The 16,217-nt window shown below is 54.5% G+C and overlaps 7 protein-coding genes across 7 annotated transcripts; 3 read left to right on the top strand and 4 right to left on the bottom strand.

Moving 5' to 3' along the window:
* Positions 1-505: 505 nt before the first annotated feature.
* Positions 506-1,309, top strand: PtrM4_011450 (uncharacterized protein; the record flags this gene model as incomplete). The annotated part of the gene is made up of 1 exon (XM_001931083.1): positions 506-1,309. One exon carries the CDS (start codon positions 506-508, stop codon positions 1,307-1,309), a length of 804 nt encoding a protein of 267 aa, XP_001931118.1.
* A 442-nt stretch (positions 1,310-1,751) lies between these two features.
* PtrM4_011440 (putative histidine acid protein) lies at positions 1,752-3,528 on the bottom strand (the record flags this gene model as incomplete). Its single annotated transcript, XM_001931082.2, has 2 exons — positions 1,752-2,841; positions 2,891-3,528. 2 exons carry the CDS (start codon positions 3,526-3,528, stop codon positions 1,752-1,754), a joined length of 1,728 nt encoding a protein of 575 aa, XP_001931117.1.
* A 951-nt stretch (positions 3,529-4,479) lies between these two features.
* PtrM4_011430 (SucD, Succinyl-CoA synthetase, alpha subunit) lies at positions 4,480-6,685 on the bottom strand (the record flags this gene model as incomplete). Its single annotated transcript, XM_001931081.2, has 5 exons — positions 4,480-4,913; positions 4,963-6,058; positions 6,113-6,302; positions 6,358-6,474; positions 6,546-6,685. 5 exons carry the CDS (start codon positions 6,683-6,685, stop codon positions 4,480-4,482), a joined length of 1,977 nt encoding a protein of 658 aa, XP_001931116.1.
* Positions 6,686-7,802: 1,117 nt separating this feature from the next.
* PtrM4_011420 (ATP-citrate synthase (ATP-citrate (pro-S-)-lyase)) lies at positions 7,803-9,753 on the top strand (the record flags this gene model as incomplete). Its single annotated transcript, XM_001931080.2, has 3 exons — positions 7,803-8,243; positions 8,682-8,896; positions 8,949-9,753. The coding sequence occupies 3 exons, from the start codon at positions 7,803-7,805 to the stop codon at positions 9,751-9,753; spliced, it is 1,461 nt and encodes a 486-aa protein (XP_001931115.1).
* Positions 9,754-11,168: 1,415 nt separating this feature from the next.
* Positions 11,169-12,023, bottom strand: PtrM4_011410 (F-box multi-domain protein; the record flags this gene model as incomplete). The annotated part of the gene is made up of 1 exon (XM_001931079.2): positions 11,169-12,023. The coding sequence occupies one exon, from the start codon at positions 12,021-12,023 to the stop codon at positions 11,169-11,171; it is 855 nt and encodes a 284-aa protein (XP_001931114.2).
* Positions 12,024-12,852: 829 nt separating this feature from the next.
* On the bottom strand, positions 12,853-14,005 carry PtrM4_011400 (RNase PH-related exoribonuclease; the record flags this gene model as incomplete). Its single annotated transcript, XM_001931078.1, has 2 exons — positions 12,853-13,458; positions 13,505-14,005. The coding sequence occupies 2 exons, from the start codon at positions 14,003-14,005 to the stop codon at positions 12,853-12,855; spliced, it is 1,107 nt and encodes a 368-aa protein (XP_001931113.1).
* A 350-nt stretch (positions 14,006-14,355) lies between these two features.
* On the top strand, positions 14,356-16,191 carry PtrM4_011390 (AraJ, Arabinose efflux permease; the record flags this gene model as incomplete). Its single annotated transcript, XM_001931077.1, has 1 exon — positions 14,356-16,191. The coding sequence occupies one exon, from the start codon at positions 14,356-14,358 to the stop codon at positions 16,189-16,191; it is 1,836 nt and encodes a 611-aa protein (XP_001931112.1).
* Positions 16,192-16,217: the final 26 nt, after the last annotated feature.

The raw sequence follows: 16,217 nt of genomic DNA, 5'->3' as shown, positions 1-16,217 counted from the left end.
CTCAACGGGGGATTGGTGTCACAGACTAGGGCCGTACCGAGCCACAGGACGTGCGCGTCATGACCAGGAGTTTGGTGAAATATCCCTAGGCACGTCTTCTGGATAGGAGAGCGACACTGTAGAAGGCGAAAACAGGAATAGATTGGGCCTTGGACATGCAAGTGCGCGCAGGTGTCGCGGCTTGGCCTCGAGAACGTCACCCATGTCCGTGCGGTTGCCCACGCAACACAGCACAGCCGCACTGGCATCCACACCACTTTACATCTCGACACTGACAAGAACATAGAATTTAGGAGCAAACGACTTGCGGTGTCCATTATCTGTATGCGACTAATTGACGTATACTGGACCCATAACAACACGCTTTCTCAGTTCCACCGCCATCTGACTTCATCCACCGCCATCCCAACAGATCGGCCCCGTACGACATCAAGACATTCCCGGCGCAAGCCGCATACCTTGTGCAGACCACACCGAAACCAACTCAGACGTTCATATCTCGAAAATGCGCACTTTTGTCTCCGCCTTACTGCTTGCGCCGCTCGCCGCGCTCGCAGCACCGGATGTCCTCGCGGATTTCGAGCCTGCCGCTGCGGCACAAGTTCAGCCCAACGCATACGAAGCAATGGACAAAAGATCGCCCGCAGATGGTCGTCTCGAACTCTTCAAGAGGCAGGGCAATAACTGCGCAAACTCGTACTTTGCCTGCGCCAATCTGGGCGCACCAGGCGTCTGCTGCCCACGGACAGCCGTCTGCTCAGCCGACCAAAGGGGTCAGGTAGCCTGCTGTCCCCAGGGCGCTGCTTGTACAGGAGCCATTGCCGTCCCTACGGCCAACCCCACGGCCACGTCGACAGTTCCCTTCGTCATCGCATCTACCACAACCAATGGCCCGTTCGTGCAACAGACCAACGGCGCAAACCACGGCAGCACGGTACAAAACCAATTCTACCCTTTTCCCTACATACCGACGACTTACACCAATGCAGCTGCCTGCTCGTCCGCTTATACAAGCTGTCAAAATGATGCTGCAAAGTGTACGGCTGCTCTAGCAAATGGCGCGGCTGGCGTAACGATATCGGCGCCGAACGGCGGGGCGACGATTACGGCTATTCCGAGCGTGGGAATTCAGTCGGCACAGAGCATCTGCTCGAGTCTGAGCAGTCTGGGCTGCTCCCAGCTGACCGTTGAGGCGTGTGCACGATTCGACGGGGCAGGTGGAGGAAATGCCGCAGCGAGAGCACAGTGTGCAGGCTACTGGATGACGGCGGGAGTGGCTGTGGGAATAGCAGGACAACTCCTGCGATGAGCAAAGATATCATGTATAGTGCTTTCCCTTTTCTCCTTCATTGTGGATAATATGGGCGAATTATTAAGATCACGAGGAAGTGGAAAATGTCGACCTTGTTGCTTCGGCACTTGGTCTTGCTTTTATTATCTGCATTTATCTGGCGTTTTGCGGCAGCTAAGTAGTTAGTCGGGAGGCATGACATGCGAACGAACGAAAGCGATGAATGCTCAGCAGTGGCCAAGTGCCCTCTCTTATAACTTTACAATGAACTCATGTATTCTTCATTTCAGTGTTAAACTATATAGGTTCATGTCCCAGCCGTATGCCGTGTCCAAAACAATGGCCCAAAGAGCCGGGTATCGAATGACTTTAAAATCCTTGCACTTCCTCCATCGTCATGGTCATTACATCTCACAAACACCAGCGTGACTTCATCCTCGCATCAAACGCGCTCATGCGCCTAAACAAGCCTACCAGCGGCAACAGCATCAATACCATCAAAGCTACTCCTTGGACTAGCATCACCCACATCCTTGCCAAACTCCTTCTGTGCCAACTCCCAACTCCCCACACGCTCATGTCCCTTCTTCGCCCCCACTATACCTTTAGCCGGTGGCGCCCCATTCCCAGCAAGACGGAGATCCGGATCCGACGCCAATTTTGTCGAGCCCTTGAAGCCACCGAGAGATGCCTTCTTGTTCGTATGATCAGGGCGATGGACGCGGTGGAAACGGATACCACCAAGTAGCATAGCGAGAGCGAAAAGCAAGCCCGCAACGACGAGTGCGACGATAGCGCCAATGACGCCCCCCACAACAGGCGAAACACTGTCCTTTCCCCCCTTCTTTTGTGCTGACGGGACTATGACAGTAATATCGGTTCCCTGTACACCACTGCAGAAGATACTAGGACTACTACATGAAGTGCACCAATCTGCAATACTCTTCATCGCAACAACACCCATCATATTCTCAAACTCGGACCATGGCATGTCTGCCGTCGACGGCCCGTCGTTGAACATGGGGTATTGGATCAACTGCTGGGTATCATCATCCGTACCGTTGTGGAACGAGAACCGCACCCAGAGGTCAGAGGTGTCGCTGGGAAACACGGCGCTGCTACCTCTGCTGAAGAGCTCAAAGACCATAGCTGAGGCGTAAGGCGGTATGGATTTGAAGTAGGGGGTTTTGGAGTCGAGACTCATAAGAGTCGTTAGGCTCATCATAGCGTCTTGCTCGCCAAAGTAAAAGGTAAGCGGGTATGATGGTGGCGCGCTGTCGAGGACGTTGTCGGGATTGGCGATACGTAGTGAAAAGGTATCTAGGATTGAGGCTGCGAGCGTTTTACCGCCGATGGCTTGGTTGCCGGCGTCTGTGGGATAAGCAGATGTGTTGCCGTAGAGGTGCCATGCCTCTTCATCGGCTAGGTAGCGAAGTTTGTCGTAGGCGCCCGTGTAGTCGGTGTCGTTTGTGAATATGTCGTGGATACTAGAGTTGTGTGTATATTGGTAGGATATGTAATCGGCTATCTCAAGGGCGTTGATGTATTCTCTATTAGAACTGTCAGCATGTACTCACTTCATCTCGAGATATTACGTACAGGTTAAATGGTTTCATGTTACCCTCAAACCAGTCCAGCTTCAAGCTCTTGTACAATTCCTTGTTTGCTATTCTTGTCTGCTCAAACTCGTCGGTGGTGAAATACGTCAAGGCGGCTTGCTGCGCCATTGGGCAATTTTGATCCCCGCTGATGTATATGGAATTTGGGTCTTCTGGGCTAGCAGCTCGAATAGTGGCATACTGATAGCCGTTCAGAGGGTAGTCAACTGATGTACCATCCGCGAGAATGCCGGTCACATCTCCTGTGCCATTGGCGATGCCATGAGGAGGATACAATCCTTGCATGAATGCCTGGGCGGAAGATACGAGGTAGGGGACGTCCCGCGTCTGAACCCAGATTTGATCGTTATTGAGAATATCGGTCGACAGTCCCGTGATGTGTTGTACACCAAACGCACTGGGTTTATCGCCAGCAACGTATCTTGTTCTGAAGTTTTGTCCCAGTGTGTACATTTGATTGGCACCCAATGCAGTGAGTCTCTGAGTATTGTTGCGAAGGATGGGTGTTCGCTCTCCAGTCCGTACAAAGGCAAACGCTGCATGGGGATGATACGAATCATTATCCACCGAACTTTGAGCACCAACAAGCCAGGCCGAAGCCACGGCTGCAATCGACATGTGAGTAAACATAGTTGACAATGTTATGGGCGTAATACCTCAACACCAGGACGAGGGAGGATGCTGCTTGCTGGTTGCTGGTGACAGGAACACCAACAACAAGGCTGAATTCAACCGGCAGGACGGAACGACGTATCTATTTGTTCCAGATGAAAGCTTGCATGCAGCTAGTCACCCATGACTCTCCAAGGCAGAAGCGTACGGTAGCTAATGGGTTTGAACGCCTTACAATGGGCCCAGGTCCGTGACCGCCAAAGCGAGAGCGGCAGGCGGCCCAACGTATAGGCTGCGCGGGATGGCCTTACGCCAACTTACGCGCCGCATCGTTGAGCGGGGTGAAATGCAGGTCGCTTGCAGCTATCGCATTCCTTTCGGCGACGTCGCAATCGAACAAGCGCTGACGACGGCGGCCCCTTGCTTCGCTGGCTGGGTGTGGATACCTGGCGCCCGTTGGGGCGCTGGGAGCATGTATAGTGGGGATGTAAACAAGGCAATCTGCAATGGTGATTGATCCTTCAAGAAATCACTACATGCTGGCCGATACTGTATGTAGTTAGCAGATAATCTTCAAGGTAGTCACGACTGTCTTACCACATGTTTCACCACCGTTGCTAAGGTCTGGTTGGTCGCGCACATAGTCAAAAAAAGCTACGTATGTATGGTTAGTTAACTACCTCGGCATGCAGCACGACACTACAATCAAGCCTCCCATGAAGAAACATTGTTGCCGTCTATCCAGATGTCAACCAAGCCACTATGTATATGGGAATCGTGCTGTTTGTTCGTTTGACATTAAATAATCTATCTCCGCTAACGGCGGGCGGGTGTTACTACAATGGCCCTAAGCGGCAGTGGAAGACCTTTGTCTACCACGCACAAAACGCCTGTTTATGTCCACCGTCAAGCGACTAGGACAGGATATATACCCTTGCCATTCCTCCAACTATAGCTCTACAAACTGACCTCAACACGGCCCTCGGAGCCAGGCGCACCACCAGCCAGCGAGGGCAGGAGGTAGGTGATGTCATCCCAAGGATGCCTGTAAAGACCAGTTCGCAGCCTCTTCTGGTCGAGGAAATGGGCAATCAAACCGATACTTCGGCCGAGAACGAAGAGACCGTTGAGGACACCCATCTTGAGGTAGTCTTCAGCCTCCTCGTTGGAAAAGGCACCACCGTTGCGAACGAGATCAACGAAGCAGACGGCAATGCAACCGTCAACGTTAAGAATCAGGTTGTCCTTCTTGGATGTGGTCACAGACTCGACAGCGAGCGCATAGTCGAGGAGCTTGGTGCTGGGGAAGTTCTTCTTGACGTATTCCTTGACAAGCTCAACACGGAGATCGGGGTTGTTGCGGGACTTGATCCTGTGGCCAATGCCAGGGACTGGATTACGTCAGTGATTGTAGTTTTCAGTATTTTCAAGGCCACTTACTCAGCTTGTTCTCCTTCCTCATGGTGTCAACAAAGTCACGAGGGCTAAGACCCTTGTCGAACGCCTTGCTGAACTCTTCAGCGGCACCGTCGAGCGCACCGCCGAAGCGCGAACCAATGGTCAAAAGACCAGAGACCAAAGCACTGATAAGATCCTTGCCGGCACGGGTGGTGATGATGGTGTTCATAGCACCAGACACAGCTGGACCGTGATCGGCAGTCAACATGAGAACCATCTCAAGGAAGCGGCTAGCATAGTTGGGCAGACGGCGACGGAACCAGAGCAATGACATGACACCACCGATTCCGATCTCCTCTCTGAAGACATCGGAGATGGGCATACCAGCGTAGAGAAGCTCCTGTCCACGGTCGTCGGAAATAGTGGAGATGAAAGCAGCAGGCTTTCGGATGAGACCAAGCTCTTGTGCCCATGAGTAGTCAATAGGAATCTTGGGAACAACAGGCTCGGGCTTGGGCTTGATGGTGCCATCCTTGACCAGCTTCTGGTAGACCTGAGCAAGAGTCTCAGGCATCTCCTCGAAGGTCTCTGGAACGTAAATGCCAGCTTCCCTCATGGTCTTGTTCTTGGTTGCCGCAGTCTCGAGCTGAGAGTTGGCGAAGGAACCTGCGTGCCCAAATTGCACTTCGGTTTTCAACATACCAGCAACGGTACCAATAGCCCAGGCAACAATGGGCTTGGTGACCTGGCCAGATTTTACAGCCTCGATGACACGGTACTCCTCAACACCACCAACCTCACCGAGCAGTACAATGATCTTGCAGTCGGGATCGGATTGATAGCGGAGAACGTGGTCGATGAAAGTGGTACCGGGATACCTGTCACCACCAATGGCAACACCCTCGAGCACGCCATCGGTAGTGTTTGCGATGATGTTATTCAGTTCGTTGGACATACCACCGGACTTTGAGACGTAGGAGATGGAACCGGGGCGGTAGAGTTTGGAGGCGACAATGTTGTCCATCATACCACCGGTGTTGCCGATCTTGAACGCGCCGGGCTTGATGCCACCGACGGTAGCGGGACCGATGATGGTGATGCCCTTCTTCTGGGCAACGTGGAGGATCTCACGAGCACGCTAGCACAAGTCAGAATGGCGGTTAGACAGTCTTGGACTACCGTTGGGACTCACTCGCTCGGGTACACCCTCAGCAATAATGGCAATGCACTTGATCTGAGGGAACTCCATCAATTCCATGGTGGATTGGTAGACGGAGCGCGACGAGGCGAAGTTGACGACAGTGTCAACATCGTTGTGCTTGCCCACGGCCTTCTCTACAGTTTGGTAGACGGGAAGCAGGGTCTCGCTAGTTCCCCAGTACCTGCGTCTTGTCAGAAACATACCCGACAATGGTTTGGAGGCTTCTTGGCACGCACATTTTGCTCACGAACTGACCGCCGAATGTGTAGATGATACCGGCGACCGAGGGCGTCTTTCGCTTGCAGATGAAGTCGAAGTCGAGCATGCCCTGGACAGCACGGGGCTGCAGTCCACTATTCGCATCTTGTTAGAGCGTTGCCCGTATGTGTGCATGTTGTGCTTGTAGCGGTGGGAACCCTCTTACTAGACGAAGCATCGTGTCTTGGGATGGAAGAGTGTGTGAGCGGCTGTAGGGGACAAAGGCCGGCTGGGGGCAGCAAAACGGCGAATGTTGTCGTTGGCCGAGAGGCCTTCGCTCCCCTTTGCTGGCGCGGTGGAGGACATGGTAGTGGCCGTGTGTGCGTCAGGCGTGGATTCGAGGCTTGAAATTCCTGTGTTTGGGAAGGCAGGTCAGTTGGGGGACTTGAGCAGGAAGGTGGCGGAGCTGCCGGGCAATCAATTGAGCACAGCTGGCGGGCTGACGTGAGTGCTCGTACGTTGTGAAAATACTGCTGCAGTTGGCTAGAACAGGCACGCGCGAGCAGCAGGTGGGATGGACTTGGCCAGGACGCGGGGAGAGGGCAGACTTACCTTATGGATGCAATGCCGGGCTGAGGGCTGAGGGCAGAGCAGGAGACTTGGATGATACGGGAGAAGGTTGCGAGCAGCGAAAGAGGGGAATGCGATTCTTTCCGACGTTTGGGCCCTTGGTTTTGGCGGCGTTGAGCTGGAGATTCCCCTGCACCGACTAAATGCAGGTGGCGCTAACCCAATATCCCGAGCGGTGAACGGGGACCCGAATGTCTTGTACCGCCCTCTCGCTCTTGTGCCGCGCCTCGGAGTCGGAGCAGTCGTAATAATGCAGAGCGCGTCTCAATGCCCGCTTGACTGGGCCGTGATGATGCTGATTTGTCCCAATGCCCGTCGGAACGTCTGTTTTCGCCCTGTTGATATCTTGCTGCGGGGCCTGAGGAGCATTCGTTGTGCCTCTGCCCCTGGCCCGTGATGCGCGCCGTGATAGGCCGACAGCGGGACCACTGCCTTAGCCCTGCATCTGCGCCCGCGATCCCAAGCTCAACACGCAAGAAAAAACAGCAGACCGCTTCTCGAGTAACCTCCCAAGCCGTCTGCCAGCTCAAGTCTTGCCAGCGATCCTTCCTCCTCTTTTTCCCACTCCCATTGTCACCCCCCTAGCAATCCCAGGTACGTTGCACCACCTCCGGCTGTGTTTTTGCATCTTCTTGTGCCGGCCCCCTCATCACCTTCTCCGGAACATATGCGTGTCCGGACACCGCATAACGTCCCGTAACAACTCCGAAGTCGTCCTCCGAGCCTAACTGCTCTTTCTGCCACAATTTCTGTTCTTCCATATCTCTTTGAGCCCGTTGTTTCCCCGCGCCTTCTCCCACTTCATCTTGACATTGGAGCACTCACACCACCTGCAGTTTGACCACCTTCCACAATGTCAGCCAAGTCCATCCTCGAGGCAGACGGCAAGGCCATCCTCAACTACCACCTCACCCGCGCCCCCGTCATCAAGCCCACCCCGCTTCCTCCCTCCGCCACACACAACCCACCCTCGAAGCTCGCATCGCTGCACTTTGCCGCCGATGAGGACATCAAGGGCGTGCTCGACCAGGCAGAGGCCACATACCCGTGGCTGCTGACGCCTGGCTCCAAGTTCGTTGCAAAGCCAGATCAGCTCATCAAGAGGCGAGGCAAGAGCGGCCTCCTTGCGCTGAACAAGACATGGGCCGAGGCGCGGGAGTGGATTGAGGCGAGGGCAGGAAAGGAGCAGCGTGTCGAGACTGTCGATGGTGTCCTGAGGCAGTTCTTGGTCGAGCCCTTTGTGCCCCATCCCCAAGACACCGAGTACTACATCAACATCAACTCAGTACGAGAGGTATGTCCACTTCCACTTCCTTCTCTTTTACCTTTCCCGTCTTCACCTTGTTTGGCGTCGTCGCATGGCCTGCGACAGGCGCAACCATGTCCAAGGTCATGTGCAGGTGCATTAGTGTTGGGCTGCACAATGAGCGAGCGGGCGGCGCGGGACGTTGGTTCAAACACGCGGGCAGCGGGCGCACTCCCTGGTTTTGTCTCAAAACCGGTCGGGCGAAGGGAACGATGACAGACCCACTTCTGCAAAGCACCTACTCCCGTGCGATACGCACGTCCACTTTCACATGCCAGCCTGGCTGTGTGCTACTGCATCGTGCCGTCGTACCTGCGTCTTTGAATCTCCGCTCCCTGGTGTTGCGACTCTTCTTAGCTACCCTTGCCGCTACTGCAACCTTTGTGCCAATCCTTTCCCCATCCACTACTAACCTTTCCGCTTTAGGGTGACTGGATCCTCTTCACCCACGAGGGTGGTGTCGACGTTGGCGATGTCGACGAGAAGGCTGAGAAGCTCCTCATCCCTGTTGACCTCAAGGAGTACCCCTCAAACGAGGAAATCGCCGCTACCCTCTTGAAGAAGGTTCCCGAGGGTGTCCACAATGTTCTCGTCGACTTCATCTCGAGGTTATACGCCGTCTACGTTGACTGCCAGTTCACGTAAGCCGTCCGAGCACATACGAAGCTGATCATTGCTGACCTCGTGCCATAGCTATCTTGAGATCAACCCTCTTGTTGTCATCCCCAACGAGGACAAGACCTCTGCTGAGGTTCACTTCCTCGATCTCGCTGCCAAGCTTGATCAAACTGCTGAGTTCGAGTGCGGTGCCAAGTGGGCTATTGCTCGCAGCGCGACTGCTCTCGGCATACCAGCTGCTCCCCAAAAGGAGGCCAAGCAGACCATCGATGTCGGCCCACCAATGGAGTTCCCTGCGCCTTTCGGCCGTGAGATGAGCAAGGAGGAGGCTTACATCGCCGAGATGGATGCTAAGACTGGTGCTTCTCTCAAGCTGACCATCCTCAACTCTGTTGGCCGCGTCTGGACCCTCGTTGCCGGTGGTGGTGCTTCAGTCGTCTATGCCGATGCCATTGCCTCTGCTGGTTTCGCGAGCGAACTCGCCAACTACGGTGAGTACTCTGGTGCTCCCACCGAGACTCAGACCTTCCACTACGCCCGCACTGTCCTCGACCTCATGCTCAGGGCACCTCAACATGAGGAGGGCAAGGTTCTCTTCATCGGTGGTGGTATTGCCAACTTCACCAATGTCGCCTCAACCTTCAAGGGTGTCATTCGCGCTCTGAGAGAAGTCGCTCCTCTTCTTATCGAACACAAGGTGCAGATCTGGATCCGTCGTGCTGGCCCCAACTACCAGGAGGGTCTCAAGAACATCAAGAATGTTGGTCAGGAGCTTGGCCTCAACATGCACGTCTACGGCCCCGAGATGCACGTCTCAGGTATCGTGCCCTTGGCCCTTGTCCCTGGCAAGACCACAGACATCAAGGAGTTCTCTGGTTAAGCGCAGGTCTTTGTATATTAGTCGCGGGTGTAGATTGGAAGTGATTATGGCTCAGGGCTAGACAAAGAGTTCGACTTGTAGAGCTTTTGATGAACTGAAGGTTGGAGCGAGCCTGTTACCTCGTCTGCCTTACTGACGCATATGGCTGACGACGAAGAAATATAAACATTTAATACTTCCAAACTCGTGTCTTCTGGTTAGTGAAAGTGATGTCGGTGGGTACGGAGGGCTCTGTTTATACCTTTTCCCTCGTAGAGAGTAGAGAGAGCGAGTAAGCATACAGCAGCAGCGATGTTCATACCTCTCGCAAAACAATTGCGTAATCATCCACTAGTCCTGACACTCAGTCCCATGTTCCAAACCCTTCAAAGGTTCCCCCCTTCCCCTTCTCTTTGCGGAGCGAATCACCGTCCCCAATCAAATTTAACCAAACTACCCAGGCCAGCAAACACGGACTCGTTTTCACACACGCGTCCATAAGCAACTGAGGAAAGAACAAGACGAAAGAAGCAAAGTCCGTTCGCAACCTGTCTTTCTAGCTTGTCTAGTTTGCCCAGCCTGTTGAAGCGAAAGAACGAAGAAGCAAGCAAAGCTAAGGAAAGTTTGAGCTCAGATACGCCAAGGGCAGGGAAACTTTACGCATCTTTTTCTCCGTCCATGTCTTTGCTCCAATAACTTCTTTTTTAATGGAGTTGACCCGTGTACGTGTATGCGTGCATGTGGAGCCTTTCCGTAGTGTAATGTAATTGCAAAATCATTACACCGGCTCCTTGCGGATGCTAGATGAGACAGTATGCCGACGTCGGAAATTTGGTGTTCTCACCGATTATCTAGACGGGGGAAAGGACTAATTTGGTGTTGTATACATTTTGTGGGGCCGGGGCGTTCTGCAAACGCAAGGGTGGAGCTGATATTGTTGTTTTTAGAAGCTTGGAAGGGGGCGGGGAGCGGGACACGGCTATGATGTCATAGTTGTTGGCTCAGCCCGTGTCTGTGGTTTGTGCGTGTTTGCGAGGAACGGGTGTGGATTGTTTGGAGGCATTGGAAGCATTGAGTGTAGCTCGTCTGGTTCAGAGGGATCGAATAGGTTCGTAAACACAGAGCGTTGTCGTGTGGTGCTGAAGAGTTGTACTGCGTCGTTTCAGCTTACGCTTTTCGTTGCGAGGTAACATCAGACGATAACGATGAAGCATTCCCAAACTCAATGGAGAACCAGGAACAACAAGGTAAATCGTGATATACATTAGAAATCCGATATCTAAACTCCAACCCCACCTTTTCGCTAAAGTACGTGTTTGACCGTAAAAAATACCGTTCCGAGCGCGCCAAACCCTATGAAACGAAGACCCCCACCCTAAGCAAGACAAACAGTGAACCAAGATCCCAAACTTCAACTATATTGAACATATACCCGCTTATATCAATCTCTTCATCCAATCATCCATGCAATCAAACAAGTCTCCCAACCTAACCCCCTCATCGTGCTCAGCCGCTTTCAATACCTTGACCACACTCCTATTCTTGCCATGCCTCAGCGTCAGCTCTCTCAACGGCGGCATAGAAACCAGCATACGTCTCCACGAGCCATGCCTCTTCCCAGCCAATGCGCCATCCGCGATCCAAGTATTGAAATCCATAATCACGGGATGAAACACAATCTCCTGACTCGTCCGTATGAGGCCGAGACAGCGTCTCATCATTGAGATTTCATTGCGCACACCCGAGGAGAAGCGGGTGCCCGAGGGCTGTGGCCCAGACTCAATGCTTTGCGGCGAAATATCGAATTCAAAGTCAAATGTCGTGGGGACGAGGTTGTAGATTTGCAGGCTGCGCGACGGCTTTAGGTAGAGTGTTTCTGAAAGGAGCGGTGAGTCGCCGGGCACGAGGTCGTGCCAGGTCTTGCACACGCGTTGGCACCGGACTAGCTCCCAAAACTCGAGGTGGTTGAAGACGTGTTGAAGCACTTCGGTCGGGAGGTCGTTGACGCCCTTTTTCTGCGGCGAGGTTGAGTGCGAGGGTGTGAACATTTGCCGTACTCGGTCCGCATAATTGCCTATACTGCTCCGCCGGCTGTCCTTGTGCCCGTCTTTGCCCATTTCTGCCTCTCTTAATCGCAAAGCGTAGGCTTCTGCTTCCTGGGCGAGGTTGCTGCTCGACGAGTTGCGTGTGGGTTGTTGGGACACGCTCTTACTGCGTCGGCCTGTCGTGTCCTTGAGCATGTCGGAGAAGCGGCTAAAGGAGGAAAAGTGCGATTGGTGGTGAAGGTCCATCATGGTTCCGGATGGGTGAATGGTTCAATGGATTGTTCAACTTTTGAGATGTCTGGAGTAAGTTCTTCTAGTGTTGTTCTAAAGCCTAGCACAATACTCCGTCAGACTTCAGCCCTGCAACTCCGGTGCGGGGCCACTCGTGTGACGTAGCGGGTTGCACGAAAAAAGTAGGCTTTGGGATGTCTTCACAGAGTGTTTGTTGGTATAGGTAGCTGTTTTGTCTTGTGGTATGAGGCGGTGAATATGTGCGTATTGAAAGTGAGTGCTGGAATGAACGTGGAAGGATGCAGGTGACATGTCATATGCACTAGCCCAGAGTAGCCGACCTTTCACGGGGGCATGGGGATGCCGGCAAAAGCAAGACGCATGGGAGGACCGGCATGTTTGCTTGATTGCTCGCAATGCACGACACGCAAAGTGAAGTTGACGATCTGTCCTCCTGTTACGGCGCCAGGTTGATGGTCCGCCGTTCGGCCGGTGCTGTCGACGTAACAAACGCTCACCATCGTTCCATGTTCTCGCAAGGGAGATGGGGCAATTTGATATGTTTGAAATGATTTACGTATGCCTAACTATAAATCTCGACTGTATTGCTTTTTGGCTTTGGTCTGCCGGCGCGAGGCTAGAGTAGTCAACCACACATCGGGCGCCCAGGCCCGTTCAGCTTTGAGACAATGGTCGTCCCGGACCTTTTACGCCGTGCCTCTAGGTTCTTCCTTGGCCGCCACGCCAACTGCTGAGCCCTTGTGAGGAATCCAGTCTCAGGGACGTTTCCAACCTCAGTCCATGGTGCGAGTTATTGCATGTTGCGTATGCAAACCCCTTTCCTTCAACCGACCTCAATCGCCGCCAAGGCACCAATAACCTCCTCGGCGACTCCACCACTCTCCACGACCATCTTGGTTACGTGTGAGATGAGGCCTCTCTTCATGCCGCCCCGGGGCGGTGTCCAGACGCCCGAAGTCGCGAGCAGTTCTCGCTGTGTAAGCGCATCGGCGCTGGAGGTGGGAGCAGTGCCGCCAGTTGCAGAGTTCATCGAGTTGGGTACGCCTGGCGGAGTGAGATGCGAGGGAGGGTCAATGGTGCGTATTGAGACTATGCGCGCGCCCGTGGATGAGGTCGTTGAGTTTGTGCATGCGACGGCAAGAACGGCATCTGCTACTGCAAGCTCCTCCTTGGCGGGATCGAAGATGATGTTGTCGCCCACTGCCATGGCTAAGATAATAACGGGTGGCTTCCCTAGCTGTGGAGCCGTCTTCGTGGTGCCGGCCTGCTTGGGGTATAGAGGCACGGCGGCGTCCCAGTCGTCGTCGAAGAGCGGGTCTTCGTCCTTTTCAGACTTCAGCGCGGGGACATGTGTGGTGAGGAGGGCGAGGTGGGCGGTCATAGAGAGTAGTGCGAGCGGGTAGGAGAGTGGTGGGGAAAGCAGCAGAATCTGGCAGTGTTAGCTAGCAATGCGCATTGGAGGGTATAAGACGTACATCGACGTATAGTTTCCAGTGAAAGCGCGTGTTGATGTACAACCGGTCTTTTAGCTCCCCACTGGCAAGCAAACTCTCTGTGAGCATGGAGGAGAGGAAGACTGGCAGCGCATCGTCCTCGCGGAAGCCTGGCACCTCGACGCTCATCTCTACCCACGCATTCTGGCCCTTGCCCTTGCTGTCGTCGGCATCTTCACTCCCGTCGCCGTCGCCGTCGCCGTCTTCCATGTCCACGTCGACGCCATGCTCGCCCAGCGTCGGGCGCTGGCGTGACCGCTCCACCTCGGCCTTGACGCCTACCAGGGCCTCGGTGCCGTCTTCCAGAGCAATGCGCGCACTCCCGTTTGCCGTGGGCAGTACGTCATACTCGGCGCGCATGGAGCGAAAGTCGCGGGGTCCTTTGGTAACATCGAGGCGGATGGGCGGCGTCTGTGAAAGCGTGGAGCGCAAAAAGGACAGCTCAGCGGGCGAGAGATTGACGAGGGCCTGCTGGGGCGCCATGTTTGATTGCGTCGTGGTGCGGCTAACGGGTGGGCGACGAGGTGTTTGCTGCGAGCCGATGATTTCTCTCCCTCTGTCATTTGTTTCGACCCAGAATTAACTTAGCGGCAGCGTCACTCCCCTGCGCGCATGGCGTCAAGCTACTTCGCGCGACAACACCAACCTGCAGTCCAAGTGCCGGGTGCTGACCGCTGGTCTAACGAAATCCCCAATACCCCAGAGCTGTCAAGAGTTGGCAGCGAATCTAGCACCTAGCATTAGTATATATCCTTAGGCCTGCAGCAATGGCTCCGTGATGTTGGCGCCACAAAGTCTGCTTGTCACACGTACCGGAACCGATACCGCCGCCAATGTCACCAAAGTCCTCTAAGCGGAACAGCGGCAATGCCATCACCACCATCGACAAGCTCGACTACCCGCCAAACTCGCCGCGTCGCCCCCTCCTGTCACCGGACATCGACACCGAGTCTCAACGACGCAGCCAGGGCACCAGCTACGCCGGCAGCTTCTTCGAACAGGTGGCTGAAGGCATCTACGAACGAGATCGCGTCATGATGCAGCGCGTCGTGCTCCGATGGCTGAGCTTCGTATGGGCCATCGTCATCTGTCTCTGCGCTGGTAGCATCACCGCCTTCTCCCTCTACGGACACTTGTTCCAGTCCAAGCTGCACTACACCCAGGTCCAGGTCAACCTCGTCTCCATCGGCGCTGAGCTCGGCCTATATCTCCTCGTGCCGATATTCGGATACCTTTGCGATCGCTTGGGTCCCGGCGTACCTGCCGGTATTGCTGGTCTGCTCTTCGGGTCTGGCTATCTGCTTGCCGCCTTTGCATACAGGAGCGGGCCTCCCCCGTCTGCTGGCGGTCATGGCTGGCCGTTTGGCATCATGGTGCTGGCCTTTGCCTTTGTCGGCATGGGCACCAGCTGCATGTACCTGTCTGCAGTGACGACGTGCGCGAAGAACTTTGGACGCGGCAACGCAAAGGGCGTTGCTTTGGCTATACCCATCGCTGCCTTTGGGCTGAGCGGCATGTGGCAAAGTCAGGTTGGAAGCCGGCTGCTATACGTCATAAATCCAGATGGGAGCAGGGGCGACGTGGACGTGTTCCGCTTCTTCTTGTTCCTGGGCATACTCCTGCTCGGCGTTGGTGCCGTCGGATTCTTTGCGCTGCGTATCGTGGATGAAGAGGAGATGATCGATCAAGCAGTCGATGAGCTCGAGAGATCCGGCCTCCTCCAACGAGACGAGTTCTTTACCCAAGCCGCCCACCACCACGGCTACGGTACCATGGAGACGCAGGACCTCTCTGAATCCACCTTCGACTTCCTTCAGTCCGAGGCTGAGCGTCTGAAAGCCAAAGCCGAAGAGGAGGCAAGGAAGAAGACATGGTTGCTGAACGAGGAGACGCGGCGATACATCATGGACCCGACCATGTGGTGGCTGGCAGGAGGCTTCTTCCTCGTCACTGGGCCTGGCGAAGCCTTCATCAACAACCTAGGAACCATTATCGACACTCTCACCCCTGCAAACGTTTCCACAAACACCTCCCCTGCGACGCACGTTTCTATTGTCGCCATCACCTCCACACTCGCTCGTTTGATCACCGGCACCCTCTCGGATGTCCTCGCCCCTGTTGCCCCGGTACACCAGCACCGCCGTGGGCCAGATTCTCTCGCCAACTCACATTCATCTCTCCTAGACATAGTAGAACCTCCACGCAAGTTCAGCGTATCCCGCATAACTTTCCTTTTGACATTTTCCTTCATCCTCTCCCTTGGTCAGCTGTTACTCGCCAGTGGCTGGGTACAAAACCATGCATCCCGCTTCGCTGCCGTCTCCGCCCTCATCGGAGCTGGCTACGGGGCCGTCTTTTCCCTTACACCTATTGTCGTCTCAGTCGTATGGGGTGTCGAGAATTTTGGTACGAACTGGGGTATTCTCGCCATGACACCTGCGGCAGGTGCCACACTTTGGGGCGCTGTTTATGCCACCGTGTATCAGAAAGCCGCGAATAGTGCTGAAGCAGGTATCGAGAAAGACCCAGAAGATGTACTGTGTCATGGCAAGGAGTGCTACGCATCAACCTTCTGGGCCATGACAATCAGCGTTTGGGTCGCCATGGGCCTATTTATGTGGGCTTGGAGAGGCCCCGGTGGCTGGAAGAGAAGAGGCATCGCTGTATGATGAAAGTCTTTCTTTTGAACCTATTG

This window comes from Pyrenophora tritici-repentis, chromosome 1, assembly GCF_003171515.1.
Source record: "Pyrenophora tritici-repentis strain M4 chromosome 1, whole genome shotgun sequence".
NCBI classification, from domain to species: domain Eukaryota; kingdom Fungi; phylum Ascomycota; class Dothideomycetes; order Pleosporales; family Pleosporaceae; genus Pyrenophora; species Pyrenophora tritici-repentis.
The sequence above is the reverse complement of the archived record's forward strand: the minus strand, read 5'-3'. Positions and strand labels throughout refer to the sequence as shown.